The 14,534-nt window shown below is 44.0% G+C and overlaps 1 protein-coding gene across 2 annotated transcripts in view; it reads right to left on the bottom strand.

The window, feature by feature from the left end:
* SQOR (sulfide quinone oxidoreductase) overlaps window positions 1–14,225 on the bottom strand; it is a 33,226-nt gene extending 19,001 nt beyond the window's left edge. The window contains exons 1-3 of one of the 2 annotated variants that reach the window (XM_081839125.1): window positions 14,055–14,225; window positions 3,354–3,605; window positions 260–430 (exon numbers count right to left, since the gene is read on the bottom strand). In XM_081839125.1, coding sequence (XP_081695251.1) covers window positions 260–430; window positions 3,354–3,587 — 405 coding nt within the window. In that variant the 5' untranslated portion in view covers window positions 3,588–3,605; window positions 14,055–14,225. Of the gene's footprint in view, window positions 1–259; window positions 431–3,353; window positions 3,606–13,521; window positions 13,590–14,054 lie in introns of those variants that run through there. The other variant, XM_081839126.1, reaches the window with a different exon arrangement.
* Between the last annotated feature and the right edge of the window lie 309 nt (window positions 14,226–14,534).

Genomic DNA, 14,534 nt, shown 5'->3' with positions numbered 1-14,534 from the left:
GCATCCCCTCCAACATAACACCGAATATTCCTTGTTTATTTGATTTAATCTGACTGCTGTTAAATAGCATCTCCAAATTAATTTGTAATGTTCATCCGTTTCAATGAGTCTACTGTGAGCAGGGCTAATATTGGATGCAACTGCTTGTCTCTAGCCCAAGTTTCCAATATTCTCCATCAAGGTGACAAGCTTCCGTAAAGTATAGAGCTTCAGTTTTTGTAGTAACGAGGATTAAATGAAGAGGCAGCTGAGAGCTTACCTTTTGGTTGTTCTCCAGGTGGACACAGTTCTTGTCTGGATCCAGCTTCTGAACTCTGGATTGGATCCACTTTACACCGGAAGGAATCACACTTGCCGTTGGACGGGAACAGGGTGCCAGTGGTTTTGCTCCTGCCCCAACCAAAGTCCAGAGTGGCTGATAATAGTGCTTCTGAAAATATACATTTTTAAAAAAACAGAAGCATTTTTACTTGGTATTATAGGTCAGGACATTAATAGGCATGATGTTAAATTGTTTTTATATGCAACAACTGCGATAAGGGTGTTGTTAGCCCAGAAATGGAAACAAGAAGAAATTCCGATGAAAGAAGAATGGCAGACGAAATTAATGGACTATGCAGAATTGGACAAAATGACAGGAAGGATTCGAAACCTGCGGGACCAGAGATTTACAGAAGATTGGAAGAAGTATCTGAATTATTTGAAGAGCAACTGTAATCAACAAATTACGCTAGTAGGACTACAAGAAGTTTTGTAAGGAGAAATATACAAGTGTTACAAAGTAGAAAAAGACAGAGATATTGGTTATGAGTTTGAAATGCAATAGGGAAGATAAGAAATGCATACTGAGAAATTAGACTGGAAAATTTTCAGACAGGATTGATGGAAGTCAAAAATTTGAATAAGATGTAAAAGTATGTTTAATTACTGTTGAAAATGATATGTTAAAAAAACTAATAAAAATTATAAGAAAAGAAATAAAAAATAAAATAGTGCTTCTGAAAAACAGGAGCAGAAGCCACATAGCCTGAGCACTGGAGGGACTTCTTTCAAAAGTCAGTTAAGCAGGTGTGATAAGAAAGGAGCATCTGTACCTCAGTCCTTAAATTGTAACACCTGTCTTTAGCAGCCCACAGCTCAGAATAAATAATACAGGGTTACAGTAGGAATGCAGAAATCTGTCAATTTTTGTTTCTCTCTAGTTCTCATTTTTCCACATTTGCACATTGCGAATTATCTTTCTTAGGTCCTTATAAAAATTCAGCAGTATTCAATGTGAATTTATCCTAAGATATACACTTGTATGCAACTTTGCCCATTACAGATTTTTGCAAAGCAAATTCCCCTCATGTTATTTTCACTAATACAGTCATACCTCGGGTTACAGACACTTTGGGTTGCGTGATTTCGGGTTGCGCACCACGATGAACCTGGAAGTACCAGAACAGGTTACTTCTGGGTTTCGGTGCTTGTGCATAAGTGATAAATCGTGCTTTGTGCATGCACAGAAGTGACGAATCGCAACCCGCACGTGCACAGACACGGCGCTGCGGGTTGTGAACCTGCTTCTTACATGGATCACGTTTGCAACCCAAACGTCCACTGTATGGGCATTTTTTATACATGCTTTATTCTAATGTACAGTGGTACCTCGGGTTAAGTACTTAATTCGTTCCGGAGGTCCGATCTTAACCTGAAACTGTTCTTAACCTGAAGCACCACTTTAGCTAATGGGGCCTTCTGCTGCCGCTGCACCGCCGGAGCACAATTTCTGTTCTCATCCTGAAGCAAAGTTCTTAAGCCGAGGTACTATTTCTGGCTTAGCGGAGTCTGTAACCTGAAGCGTATGTAACCTGAAGCATATGTAACCCGAGGTACCGCTGTATGTAGTTTTGTACACAATAGATGGCTGGAGAACAGCAGAGCAAAATTCAGAGACCTGCAAATTCTGATGGATTGCTGCGTTTTGGTTCTCACATGGTGCGAGTTACAATGATTTGTCTTTAAAAGTGTACTGAATAAAATGTCTCCCTTCTCCCTAGCCTACAGCTGAATGCGTGCTCCGACTCCATATAGGGCAGCTGCAGATTATGTTCACCACCTGGCGACAAATTTTAATATTTCAAAATGCGTAAACTCAGCCCAAGTCCTGGATGTTCTATTTCTAGATTAGAAGAGCAACCCACAGCCCGCCCCGTGAGTGATCTTTCCAGGTCAAAAAGCATTTGTTGTTCTAGATGCAATGCAAAAAGACAGGAATGTTGCAGCCCCCTAAGTATCAAAAATGAAGGCCAAAACTGAGACAATTTATACGTGGGTGAGCAGCATTCAATCCTACCCTGTTTAACAGGAGAACATCTTGCCTCAGGCAAAAGTGATCTGAGAGTGACTCTCTCTGATTGCTTGCTTAAAGTCCTGCCATGGAGTGTTGTTCTTTAAAAAAATTAAATCATTTTTATTTGATTTTACAAATGAAAAGTTATAACAATACCAAATACATATCCGTATATAGAGATTTCTCTGAATCTCGAGACTCCCCCCCCCCCATCCCAGGCATGGGTCCTATTGTCAACATTTCCAACTGTATTTTATTTCATTGTCTATATTTTATATCTGTCCATATTGTCCATCGTATTTGTTACACTACAAGTGTTATTAGAATCCTGCTAATGTTCTCATCTGCTTACAGTGGTCTCCTAAATAAATTATAGTGTTCTTCTTTTAATTTAAACGAGGCTTACAAACTTCGAACAGTAAATTTCTCCCCCAGCAGACCTAAAGGGTAAAGGTAAAGGGACCCCTGACCATTAGGTCCAGTCGTGACCGACTCTGGGGTTGCACGCTCATCTCGCTTTATTGGCCAAGGGAGCTGGTGTACAGCTTCCAGGTCATGTGGCTAAGCATGACTAAGCCACTTCTGGCGAACCAGAGCAGCGCACAGAAATGCCGTTTACCTTCCCGCCGGAGTGGTACCTATTTATCTACTTGCACTTTGACATGCTTTCGAACCACTAGGTTGGCAGGAGCAGGGACCAAGCAACGGGAGCTCACCCTGTCGCGGGGATTCAAACCGCCAACCTTCTGATCGGCAAGCCCCAGGCTCAGTGGTTTAACCCACAGCGCCACCCAGCAGACCTAGCACCACCTAATTGAAATTATGCACATTGGTTTTATTTAGCAAATTTATATACATCCCACCCCTGCTCAGCCGTGAGAGAAAACTTCTCAAGATTATTCTGTCCGGAATAACTGTGGGAGCGGAATGTGATGCATGGGAGGTAACTATTAATATTAGGAATTTGCTGCCCACTGGGATGGAGGCAGGAGGAGAAGAGGGAGAGCCACATTTTTACCTCACTGGGCTCAACAACCGCCACATTGCCAGCTCCGACTTTTCGCTTCATTCGTGTACTCATGGAGACTCCGCCGGTGCCTCCTCCTAGCACAAGCACCTCGTAGTAATCCTTCGAAGCAGACCTGGCTGTGGTGTGGAACTGGGACGATCTCATTTTCTGAACCCCCTGCCTCATCAAAGGCGCCATGGGACGCACACCGGCACACGAAGACATGAATCCAACTGTTGCCATCTTGGGCCAGCCTCAAATCTGCGAAGCGATAAGGAGAGATGTGAGCGGTGAAAAGGAACGTTGGTTTACGTTACTGTTTGGGTACCGTCAGGGATCGTGCTGAGGAGGGCTGCATTCCTCTTGATCGTGATCCTGAATCTTCCCAGGAGCAGGAAGATTGTACAGTGGTACCTCGGGTTAAGTATTTAATTCGTTCCAGAGGTCCGTTCTTTACCTGAAACTGTTCTTAACCTGAAGCACCACTTTCAACACCAGTCTTGAAAGACCTACACTGGGTCCCAGTATGTTTCCGAGCACAATTCAAAGTGTTGGTGCTGACCTTTAAAGCCCTAAATGGCCTTGGTCCAGTATACCTGAAGGAGCATCTCCACCCCCATCGTTCAGCCCGGACACTGAGGTCCAGCGCCAATGGCCTTCTGTTGGTTCCCTCGCTGCGAGAAGCCAAGTTACAGGGAACCAGGCAGAGGGCCTTCTTGGTAGTGGCACCCGCCCTGTGGAACACCCTCCTACCAGATGTCAAAGAGAAAAACAGCTACCAGACTTTTAGAAGACATCTGAAGGCAGCCCTGTTTAGGGAAGCTTTTAATGTTTAACAGACCATTGTATTTTAATATTCTGCTTGGAACCACCCAGAGTGGCTGGGGAAACCCAGCCAGATGGGCGGGGTATAAATAAATTTATTATTATTATTATTATTATTATTATTATTATTATTATTATTATTATTTAGCAAAGGGCTTACTACCTTCACATCTAAAAGGAGGGTGTTCCACAGGGTGGGCGCCATTCTCGAGAAGGCCCTCTGCCTGGTTCCCTGTAACCTCACTTCTCGCAATGAGGGAACCGCCACAAGGCCCTTGGTGCTGGACCTCAGTGTCCGGGCTGAACGATGGGGGTGGAGACGCTCCTTCATGTATACTGGACCGAGGCCATTTAGGGCTTTAAAGGTCAGCACCAACCCAACACTTTGAATTGTGCTCGGAAACGTACTGGGAGCCAATGCAGATCTCTCAGGACCGGTGTTATGTGGTCCCGGTGGCCGCTCCCAGTCACCAGTCTAGCTGCCGCATTCTGGATTAACTGCAGTTTCCGGGTCACCTTCAAAGGTAGCCCCATGAAGAGCGCGTTGCAGGGAAGCCAATTCCCTAAAGCCTGACAGGTACCGCTCCTATCACAGGTTCTGTGGGTAGAGCCATGAGTGCGAGCTGCCCGAAGGCGCTATACAAACAGATGTTGATAACCTGGAATACTCAGGTGCCGTGTCAAAGGTCACATCCACAGTGTCCCTTTAAAGCAGTGGTTCTCAACCTGTGGGTTCCCAGATGTTGTTGGACTACAACTCCCATCATCCCTGAGCTCTGGCCTTGCTAGTTAGGGGTGATGGGAGTTGTAGTTCAACAACATCTGGGGACCCACAGGTTGAGAAAGGCTGCTTTAAAGAATCCTTGTACCACTTTAAGAGTCACGGCTTCCCCCCACAGAATCCTGGGAAGTGTAGTTTGTTAAGCAGATTGGGCATTCTAACCCTATGAAGGGTGAACTACATTTCCCAGGATTCTTTCAGAGTAAGCACTACACATTTATTTATTTTTGAAATAATTTTTATTTGATTTTACAAGTGTAGAGTTATAGCAACACCAAATACATATCCATATTTAGAGATTTCCCTGAAGCTCCAGACTTCCTGCCTTCCCCTCCATGGGTCCCATTGTCAACATTTTCAACTGCGTATTATTTTATAATCTATATTTTGTCTGTGTCCATATTATTTGTTACATTACAAGTGTTATTAAAATCCTGCTAATGTTTTCCTCTGCTTACAGTGGTCTCCTAAATAAATTATATATTTCCTCTCATTCTTTCTTGAAGTTTTTGTCTTCTTGGCTCCTGAACCTTCCGGTCAGTTTTGCCATTTCAGCGTAGTCCAACAGCTTAGTTTGCCATTCTTCTCTGGTACTAGAAAGCACCACACATTTAAAGCAGCATCATACCACTTTGAGCAGTTCCTCCACCATCACCCAAATCCTGGTGAATTCTACAAATTCTCCTCAAAATCATTTCTCCTGCATCTTCCCCATCTTACCTTAATGGCACGTGTTAATTTATCGTTAATAGCTATATCCCACACCTCTTTATAACATTCTTCCATTTTGTATTCTGCTTGCCCCTTCCACTTCCTAGCTATAATAATTCATGCAGCTGCCAATAGATTTGTGAGCAGGTTCTTCCTAGCTTGTGAACCTTCCACCCCATCGAAAATTGATTACAATGGTACCTCAGGTTACATACGCTTCAGGTTACAGACTCTGCTAACACAGAAATTGTGCTTCAGGCTAAGAACTTTGCTTCAGGATGAGAACAGAAATTGTGCTCTGGCGGCGCGGCGGCAGCAGGAGGCCCCCATTAGCTAAAGTGGTGCTTCAGGTTAAGAATAGTTTCAGGTTAAGTACAGACCTCCAGAACGAATTAAGTACTTAACCTGAGGTACCACTGTATAATGCTACTTCTGGACTTTTGGTCAGCTTTAACCCAGTGATTTCTCTTATCTCCTTAAACATCCTTTGCCCCCCCCCCCCAATGTACATATTTCCATCCCCACCACCTGTGAACATAATTTTATACACTTCTGTCGCATTCCCCCTCCTTTATTCATCTTTTTCTAAACTAAAAAGTCCCGAATGTTGCAACTTTTCCTCCCAGGGGAGTTGCTCCCTATTATTCTGTTTTCCCTCGCCCTGCAGACTTCTCCTGACAGGAGGAAGTTGGGGAAAGTGGATGACGTTCAGTGAAATTTCGCAAGGCTGCTATATTTGATATACAGAGAGCGCTCATGTTGTACTCAGGACAAATGACTCAGCTCTTTCGACCGTTTCCTTCTCCTTTCCCATCCCAAGTTTTGCAAAGCAGGCTGATAGATCTTTTGCCACCTCGCATCCACCCCCCTGAATTTAATCCCTTAAAAGTTGGGGGCAAAGAGACTATCTGGTGACTAAAACAAGAGTCTTGTGGCACCTTAAAGGCTCCCCAAATTTATTATGCCTAAAGCTTTTGTGGACTGCAGTCGGCTTCATTAGTCGTATCGGATGAAGGAAGTAGATTGTGTTGTTTTTGCTGGAAAAACCCAGCGTGATGTTTAAGAGGCCATTAGTTCGGATCAATTCTGGATAAGCCGCAAAATAAACAACTTTAGCAGCACTAATGAGCCAAACTTAATGGAATGGCAGAAAATCTATGCATTTAAACCAGGGCTGGGGCTGGGCGAGGGATCCAATTTTCAGATTGGGAAAGGTTATGGAAAACTGACTTACATTTTTCGGCGTGCTGTACAGTGAAAGAAATGAAAATGATGTACAGATGGTACTTGACTCCTAGTAAACTAGCAAAAATGTATAAGACAGGTACAAATATCTGCTGGATATGTAAAGAAAAGAAGGCACCTTTTACCATATGTGGTGGAAGTGTAAGGTTAAAAAAAGCATTCTGGGAAATGATATATAATGAGTTGAAATTAATGTCTAAACTAACTTTTATTTTAAAAAACAACAACCAGAGGCTTTTCTATTAGGAATTGTTGGTCCTGATATTCCAAAGGAGAAGAAAAGACTTTTTATGTATGTGACAACAGCTACACGGATGATACTAGCCCAGAGATGGAAAGAAGATAAAGTCCCTACCAGAGAAGAATGGCAAATTAAACTATTGGATTACACCGAAATGGCGAAACTGACCGGAGAGCTCAGGAACCATGAAGACCAAAACTTCAAAAAGAATGGGAAAAATTTATAATTTCTCTTGGATGAAAACATTAGCAGGATTGCATTAACACTTGTAATGTAGCAAATACTATGGACAAAATGAAACGACTGGACTGTTGGAAAATATGCAGTAGAAAAGGTTAATAATAGGATCAACGGAAGGAAAGGTGGGACGTCTAGAGATTCGGAGGAATCTTTAAATGTGGATGTGTATTGTTATAATTTTATACTTGTGAAATCAAATAAAAATTATTTTTTAAAAAAATCCCGCATTGCAGGGGGCTTGACTAGATGATGCTCAAAGTCCTTTACAACTCTATGATTCTATGATTCTATGAGGCTGAAGCCATTTTGACCAGATTACTGAACAGAGGGGAAATGTCCTTTGGCTGGGTGCTGATTTGCCAACATAGATGCTGTTCGCTGATGGAAAATATATATATTTTACTTTTCTTCACCCATCTCATTAGAACAGCAAGGCCATGGTTATGGGAAACCAAATGTTTTGTATGTGCTTTGATTTGCAGAATGCACACACATTATTATTATCATTATTATTATTATTATTATTATTAGGTGGTTTGCTGAGACTTCCCAGTGATTTTAAAGTGGTTCCCCCCAAAAGGGAGACCACTGTGTTAGAGGGTATAAAACTATGCCTGGACTCGCTGTTCGAAGGTCAAAAATTAAAGTTAACTTTTGCACTAGTTTTATAGTTAGACAGCAATAAAAGCACAATCCTTTCTCCCCTTTTGGCAGTGGAAGCATAAACGTATAACCCAACAGCATATGCTCCATATCTCCATCATTGCCCTGTAAATAAAGCTCTTGCTATCAAACTCGTGCTCAGTGAAAAGGGGATGACTGCAAGTTTCCTTCTCCACCAGGCTCTGTGGCTTAATGATTAAACAGCAGCTTCCTTCAAATTGTAAAAAAGTGGTGCAAAGCACGCAATATAATCCCCACAGTCCTCTGTGTGCAACAGTTCAGTAGACCTAAGAGCAGCTGTCCCAAGAGCGATTGCAACAGAGAAAACATTTGGTACCCACCTGGATTTTATAGAGTGTAAAATGCTGTCCACTGCCAGCAGCATCTTGTGGACTAGAAACTTGAACGGACTTATTCTACTTGGCTGCTTTTTTTTTTTTTTGGTAATAATTTTTATTAGTTTTCAATTACAATAATCCAATCATAGCCTCATTATATCAATGTCAAATTATAATAAAAGTTACAGGTAGGTAGCCATGCTGGTCTGCCGTAGTCGAAACAAAATAATAAAAAAATTCCTTCCAGTAGCACCTTAGAGACTAACTAAGTTTGTTTTTGGTATGAGCTTTTGTGTGCATGCACATGAGAGCTCGTACCAAGAACAAACTTAGTTGGTCTCTAAGGTGCTACTGGAAAGAATTTTTTAAAATTAAATTATAATACAGTTCCTAATATCAATCATTCAAACTATATTCAAACTAAATCATTCAAATTATATAATTTAGGTGCCCCCCCAGCATCCTAGAATTTATGGTTTGACGATTTACTTTATTTCTGCGTTCCAAAATCTTATTGATCTCAATTACATTCCAGTCATCATAGTAATCCCTTATACAACAGCTGCAATATTTATAACTTCTTTTCGTGGTGACACATTAAATGGTTTATAAGTCTACAAGTGAAGATCTCATACTGTATCCTTGTTCTTCCTGTGTGTGACATTTATTCTGTCCATATTGTTTCTTCTTATTCTTGTAAAATATTACGGCTATCTTTTACCAGTTGTTGCTCCTATACGTCATGTCTTGCGCGGAGCTGATGTCCCAATGCTATGCCAAAATTACTTGGCTGCTTTTTGACAAAAATCCAACCGGTGGATATGGAACAACTGATTGGTTCAAAATTGGGAAAAGAGTATGACAAGGCTGTATATTGTCTCCCTGCTTATTTAACTTATATGCAGAATTCATCATGCGAAAGGCTGGGCTGGATGAATCCCTAGCCGGAATTAAGATTGCCGGAAGAAATATCAACAACCTCAGATATACAGATGACACAACCTTGATGGCAGAAAGTGAGGAGGAATTAAAGAACCTCTTAATGAGGGTGAAAGAGGAGAGCACAAAATATGGTCTGAAGCTCAACATAAAAAAAAAACGAAGATCATGGCCACTGGTCCCATCACCTCCTGGCAAACAGAAGGGAAACAAATGGAGGCAGTGAGAGATTTTACTTTCTTGGGCTCCATGATCACTGATGGTGACAGCAGCCACGAAATTAAAAGACGCCTGCTTCTTGGGAGAAAAGCAATGACAAACCTAGACAGCATCTTAAAAAGCAGAGACATCACCTTGCCAACAAAGGTCCGTATAGTTAAAGATATGGATTTCCCAGTAGTGATGTATGGACCATCAAGAAGGCTGATCGCTGAAGAATTGATGCTTTTGAAGTATGGTGCTGGAGGAGAGTCCCATGGACTGCAAGAAGATCAAACCTATCCATTCTTAAGGAAATCAGCCCTGAGTGCTCACTGGAAAGACAGATCCTGAAGCTGAGGCTCTAATACTTTGGCCACCTCATGAGAAGAGAAGACTCCTTGGAAAAAACCCTGATGTTGGGAAAGATGGAGGGCACAAGGAGAAGGGGACGACAGAGGATGAGATGGTTGGACAGTGTTCTCGAAGCTACAAACATGAGTCTGACCAAACTGCGGGAGGCAGTGGAAGACAGGAGTGCCTGGCGTGCTCTGGTCCATGGGGTCATGAAGAGTCGGACACGACTAAACGACTAAACGACTAAACGACTAAACGACAACAACAACAACAACAACTTTTCTCAGCGTGAAACTGGAGTGAGGGAGAACCTATGCTCTGCACTACGGCACAACTTGCGATAGCACAGTGTTTCCCAACCTTTGGTCTCCAGCTGTTTTTGGACTACAGTTCCCATCATCCCTGACCACTGGTCTTGCTAGCTAGGGATGATGGGAGTTGTAGTCCAAAAACAGCTGGAAACCAAAGGTTGGGAAACACTGCGATAGACAGATGGGGGAAATCAGGAAAACTTGGCCTTCTATTTCATCCCACCCCTACAGACCATAACGGTGATATGTTTAGTTTGGAAGAATTATGGCTGCAGAGACAGCAGCCAGAGGTCAGGTAAACACACATATAAAAGCGTCTTCTGGATGGCGAAAATGCTTGATGTAAAGCAGAGACGTTGTCCTCCAAGGTTTTGTTTATGCTACATACAGCCCAGCTCAATGCCAAGTAAGCAAAAGGCTGCAATTTACTACTGAGCAATACAGAGCTGAAGTTGACTCCTGTTCGGGGCTGGAGCTATTTAGCAGGGATTGGGGACCATCTCGGCTGCCTCTTAGTGCAAACCCAGGCCATCGAGCCTGAACTTACATCTACTTCTTTGGCGATCCCTCGTAGCCGAGTAAGATTGTCTTCCATAAACACAGTTTTAACTGTGAGTCTGTAAGTGACTGTGGAGGCCAATTCTGGATCCACACATCCTTCGACAGTGGGGACGTAGGTTTCGGGTGGGAGTTGATCACGGTCAGGGCTGGATTTAGGTTTGATGAGGCCCTAAGCTAGTGAAGGTAATGCAGCCCCTTTATATGTCCAGCTGTTCTTTGTCAACAACAAATTGTCGCTGTTTTTTGTGTTGAATATATGCTATGTGGTATTTTATGGACATAGGTAAAGGTAAAGGTATCCCTGACCATTAGGTCCGGTCATGGCCAACTCTGGGGTTGCGGCGCTCATCTCGCTTTACTGGCCAATGGAGCCAGTATACAGCTTCCAGGTCATGTAGCCAGCATGACTAAGCCGCTTCTGGTGAACAAGAGCAGCGCACGGAAGCGCAGTTTATCTTCCTGCTGGAGCGATACCTATTTATCTACTTTGCACTTTGACATGCTTTCGAACTGCGAGGTTGGCAGGAGCAGGGACCGAGTAACGGGAGCTCACCCCGTTGCGGGGATTCGAACCACCGACCTTCTGATCGGCAAGCCCTAGGCTCTGTGGTTTAACCCACAGCACCACCCGCGTCCCTAGTTTATGAACCTAGGAGGTATCTAAAGCCATTTGCACATAACAAAATATGCAAGGGCATCTTATCCATAGAGGCTAGTGGCGATGAGGTTCCCCCACCCCTTTCCTAAAAGCTGCCTATCTGCCCTTTTCTTGCACAAGAAAAGCTTTTCCTGCGGCAGGGAAGGGCAGAACAGAAGTTGATGTAAGCTTATATTTGATTATCCAAGGCCAAAGGTCCTAAGTTCACACCCTGCCACACCCTGGGGTTTCAATAAACCATTCAGCTGCAGTCCTGTACACATTTCCTTACAGAGGAAGTGCCTTGCACCAGGCTCCATCAAGCCCAGCAGTGCCTACTCGGACTGGCAGCAACAATCCTATCACCTGCCACTTTATCCTTTTCACAAGAGATGGCAAGAATTGAACCCAGAACCTTCCGTATACAAAGCACATGCTCTGCCACTAAGCTACAGCTCTTTCAAAAGGTGTGCAATGCAATTTGACTGTAAAGGTCAATAGACACTGACTTCTAGGGTTATCACCACTTTCTGAAAAGAATGCTATATTATTATTTATTTTTTTAAAAGGGTAGTAAAGGCAGCAATTCAAGCAGCACAGCCTTCCCCATTACAGTGGTACCTCAGGTTACATACGCTTCAGGTTACAAACTCCACTAACCCAGAAATATCACCTCAGGTTAAGAACTTTGCTTCTGTAAATATTTCTGTATTTATTCGTACAGTGGTACCTTTGGTTGCACGTGTGATCCGTTCCGGAGCTCCAGTCGGATCCCGAGGAATTCGCAACCGGAGGTGCCTGTTCTGCGCATGTGCACGGCGCAGTAGAGTGCTTCTGCGCATGCGCACGGGGCAAAAGCCGGAAAAATACTTCCGGGTTTGCTGTGTTCACATTCTGAAGAATATGCAACCAGAGGTGTGCATATCCAGAGGTACCACTGTATACTGCTTGAGGCCAGTAAGCACTTTGCAAATCTAAAAACCAATCTTGTTGGCATCCGTCGGTCTCGAAAGACAACAGAGCGCTGCTCCAGGGGCGAAGTCAAACCGCTGTGTAGGTGTAGGGAGCCCCAAACTGACCTCCCCGGGGCGCAAGCCTGGGCAGTGTGTGGAGATCTTGGGCTGCCCAGACAACAAGACCCCCCTCTCAGCCTCACTGATGTGGTTCAAAGGAAAACAGAGCAATATGTTTGGTACCAGCTTGGCTGAAGGAGTTGCCAGAAGAAGAAGAAAAAGAAGAAGAAGGGAAGAAGAAGAAGAGTTTGGATTTGATATCCCGCTTTATCACTACCCAAAGGAGTCTCAAAGCGGCTAACATTCTCCTTTCCCTTCCTCCCCCACAACAAACACTCTGTGAGGTGAGTGAGGCTGAGAGACTTCAGAGAAGTGTGACTGGCCCAAGGTCACCCAGCAGCTGCATGTGGAGGAGCGGGGAATCGAATCCAGTTCACCAGATTACGAGTCCACCGCTCTTAACCACTACACCACACTGGCGTACAAGCCAGCATTCACCTGTCTTAGGGACTCCACTCTGGATTTGTGTAGGGTTGACTCTGCAGCCTTTTTCTTTTCCCAAATACAGTGGTACCTCGGGTTACAGATGCTTACATACATTACATTATACATTATGCATTACATACGCTTCAGGTTACAGATTCCGCTAACCCAGAAATAGTACCTCGGGTTGAGAACTTTGTTTCAGGATGAGAACAGAAATCATGTTCTGGTGGCGCGGCGGCAGCGGGAGGCCCCATTAGCTAAAGTGGTGCTTCAGGTTAAGAACAGTTTCAGGTTAAGAACGGACCTTTGGAAGGAATTAAGTTCTTAACCCGAGGTACCACTGTACTAATACCAATACCAATACTAATAATAGATATCAAATGATGTGAAACTGCAGGTAAAATGTGGCCTCTTAGAAGTCACAACCCTTTCCAGTCACCCAGGAAAGAAAGCTTCTCCTAACATGGAGCCTCGCTGTGTCAAATACACACATCCCCGAAATAAAACAAAAATGAAAGGAACCCGCCCCCCCATACATGAGAAATATTGCTCTCATTAACTATTAACCAACAAAATCTCATAAAATTGAATATGATTTTATTTTACTCTGTGAACACCAGTAGTAGCTTACTGGGCTGCAGCCAAATCTCCACATGCTCAGAAACACTCTCTTCTGTCCCATTTGTCAGGAAGGAAGCCAGTTATTCCTGTTGTGGCTGAACTCCCATCATCCCTGACCAGTGGCCCTGCTGCCTGGGCTTGATGGGAGCCCCAGTTCCCCCCACCTCTGATCCCAAGCCGAAAATCCTCTTGCCCTGTTGCTCCTCATTTCCCTCCAAACCCCTCAAACTCCCCCGGTGGAGTTTTGCTGGCGGAAAAAAGAGATCTGGCGACGGGCGGAGCTTCACCGGTTGAATTTCCACCTGGCGCAACTGTTAAAAGCGCAGAGGGGGAAAAAGGAACGCTGCAAGAAAGAAAGAAAGAAAGAAAGAAAGAAAGAAAGAAAGAAAGAAAGAAAGGGGAAGGGAAGGGAAGGGAAGGGAAGGGAAGGGAAGAAAGAAAGAAAGAAAGAAAGAAAGAAAGAAAGAAAGAAAGAAAGAAAGAAAGAAAGAAAGAAAGGAGCAGGCAACTTCAACCCTGATCCCTTCAGGAAAGGAAACTCACCGGCCAGAGAGAGAAAAACCGACCTCCCAGTTCTGCTCTCCTTAATTTCAGAGCTGATGGCCGATGGCTGCGCAGCCTCCGCCCGCCTGTTGCGCAAGAGCTGCTCTTTCGCCTATCAGAGGGAAGAGTCCGGAGGGGCCGGGCGGAGGCCGGGGGTGAAGGCAAACAAACGCCGCTCCCTCTCCGGATCAACCTTGCGCCCCGGCATGATGTTTCCCTGCGCAATAAATTCTGGGCGCTCCAGAAACGCCGGTGCGCTTAGGTGGTTTTAGACTCTGGACTGCATGGGGTTATCTGTAAACACACGCACCCTCTTTTATTGGCTGGCAATGGGTTGCACCCAACTCAGTTTTACTCAAGAGTAGGCCCACTGGAATTAACAGAGTTCGCGTAGAATCGTGGAGTTGGAAGGGACCCCGTGTGGCCAAGGAAGACCGGAAGAATAAGAAATCAAGATAACACACACACACACACACACAC

The sequence above is a fragment of the Podarcis erhardii genome (genome assembly GCF_964252035.2).
Source record: "Podarcis erhardii genome assembly, chromosome: 14".
In the NCBI taxonomy this organism is placed as follows: Eukaryota; Metazoa; Chordata; class Lepidosauria; order Squamata; family Lacertidae; genus Podarcis; species Podarcis erhardii.
The sequence above is the reverse complement of the archived record's forward strand: the minus strand, read 5'-3'. Positions and strand labels throughout refer to the sequence as shown.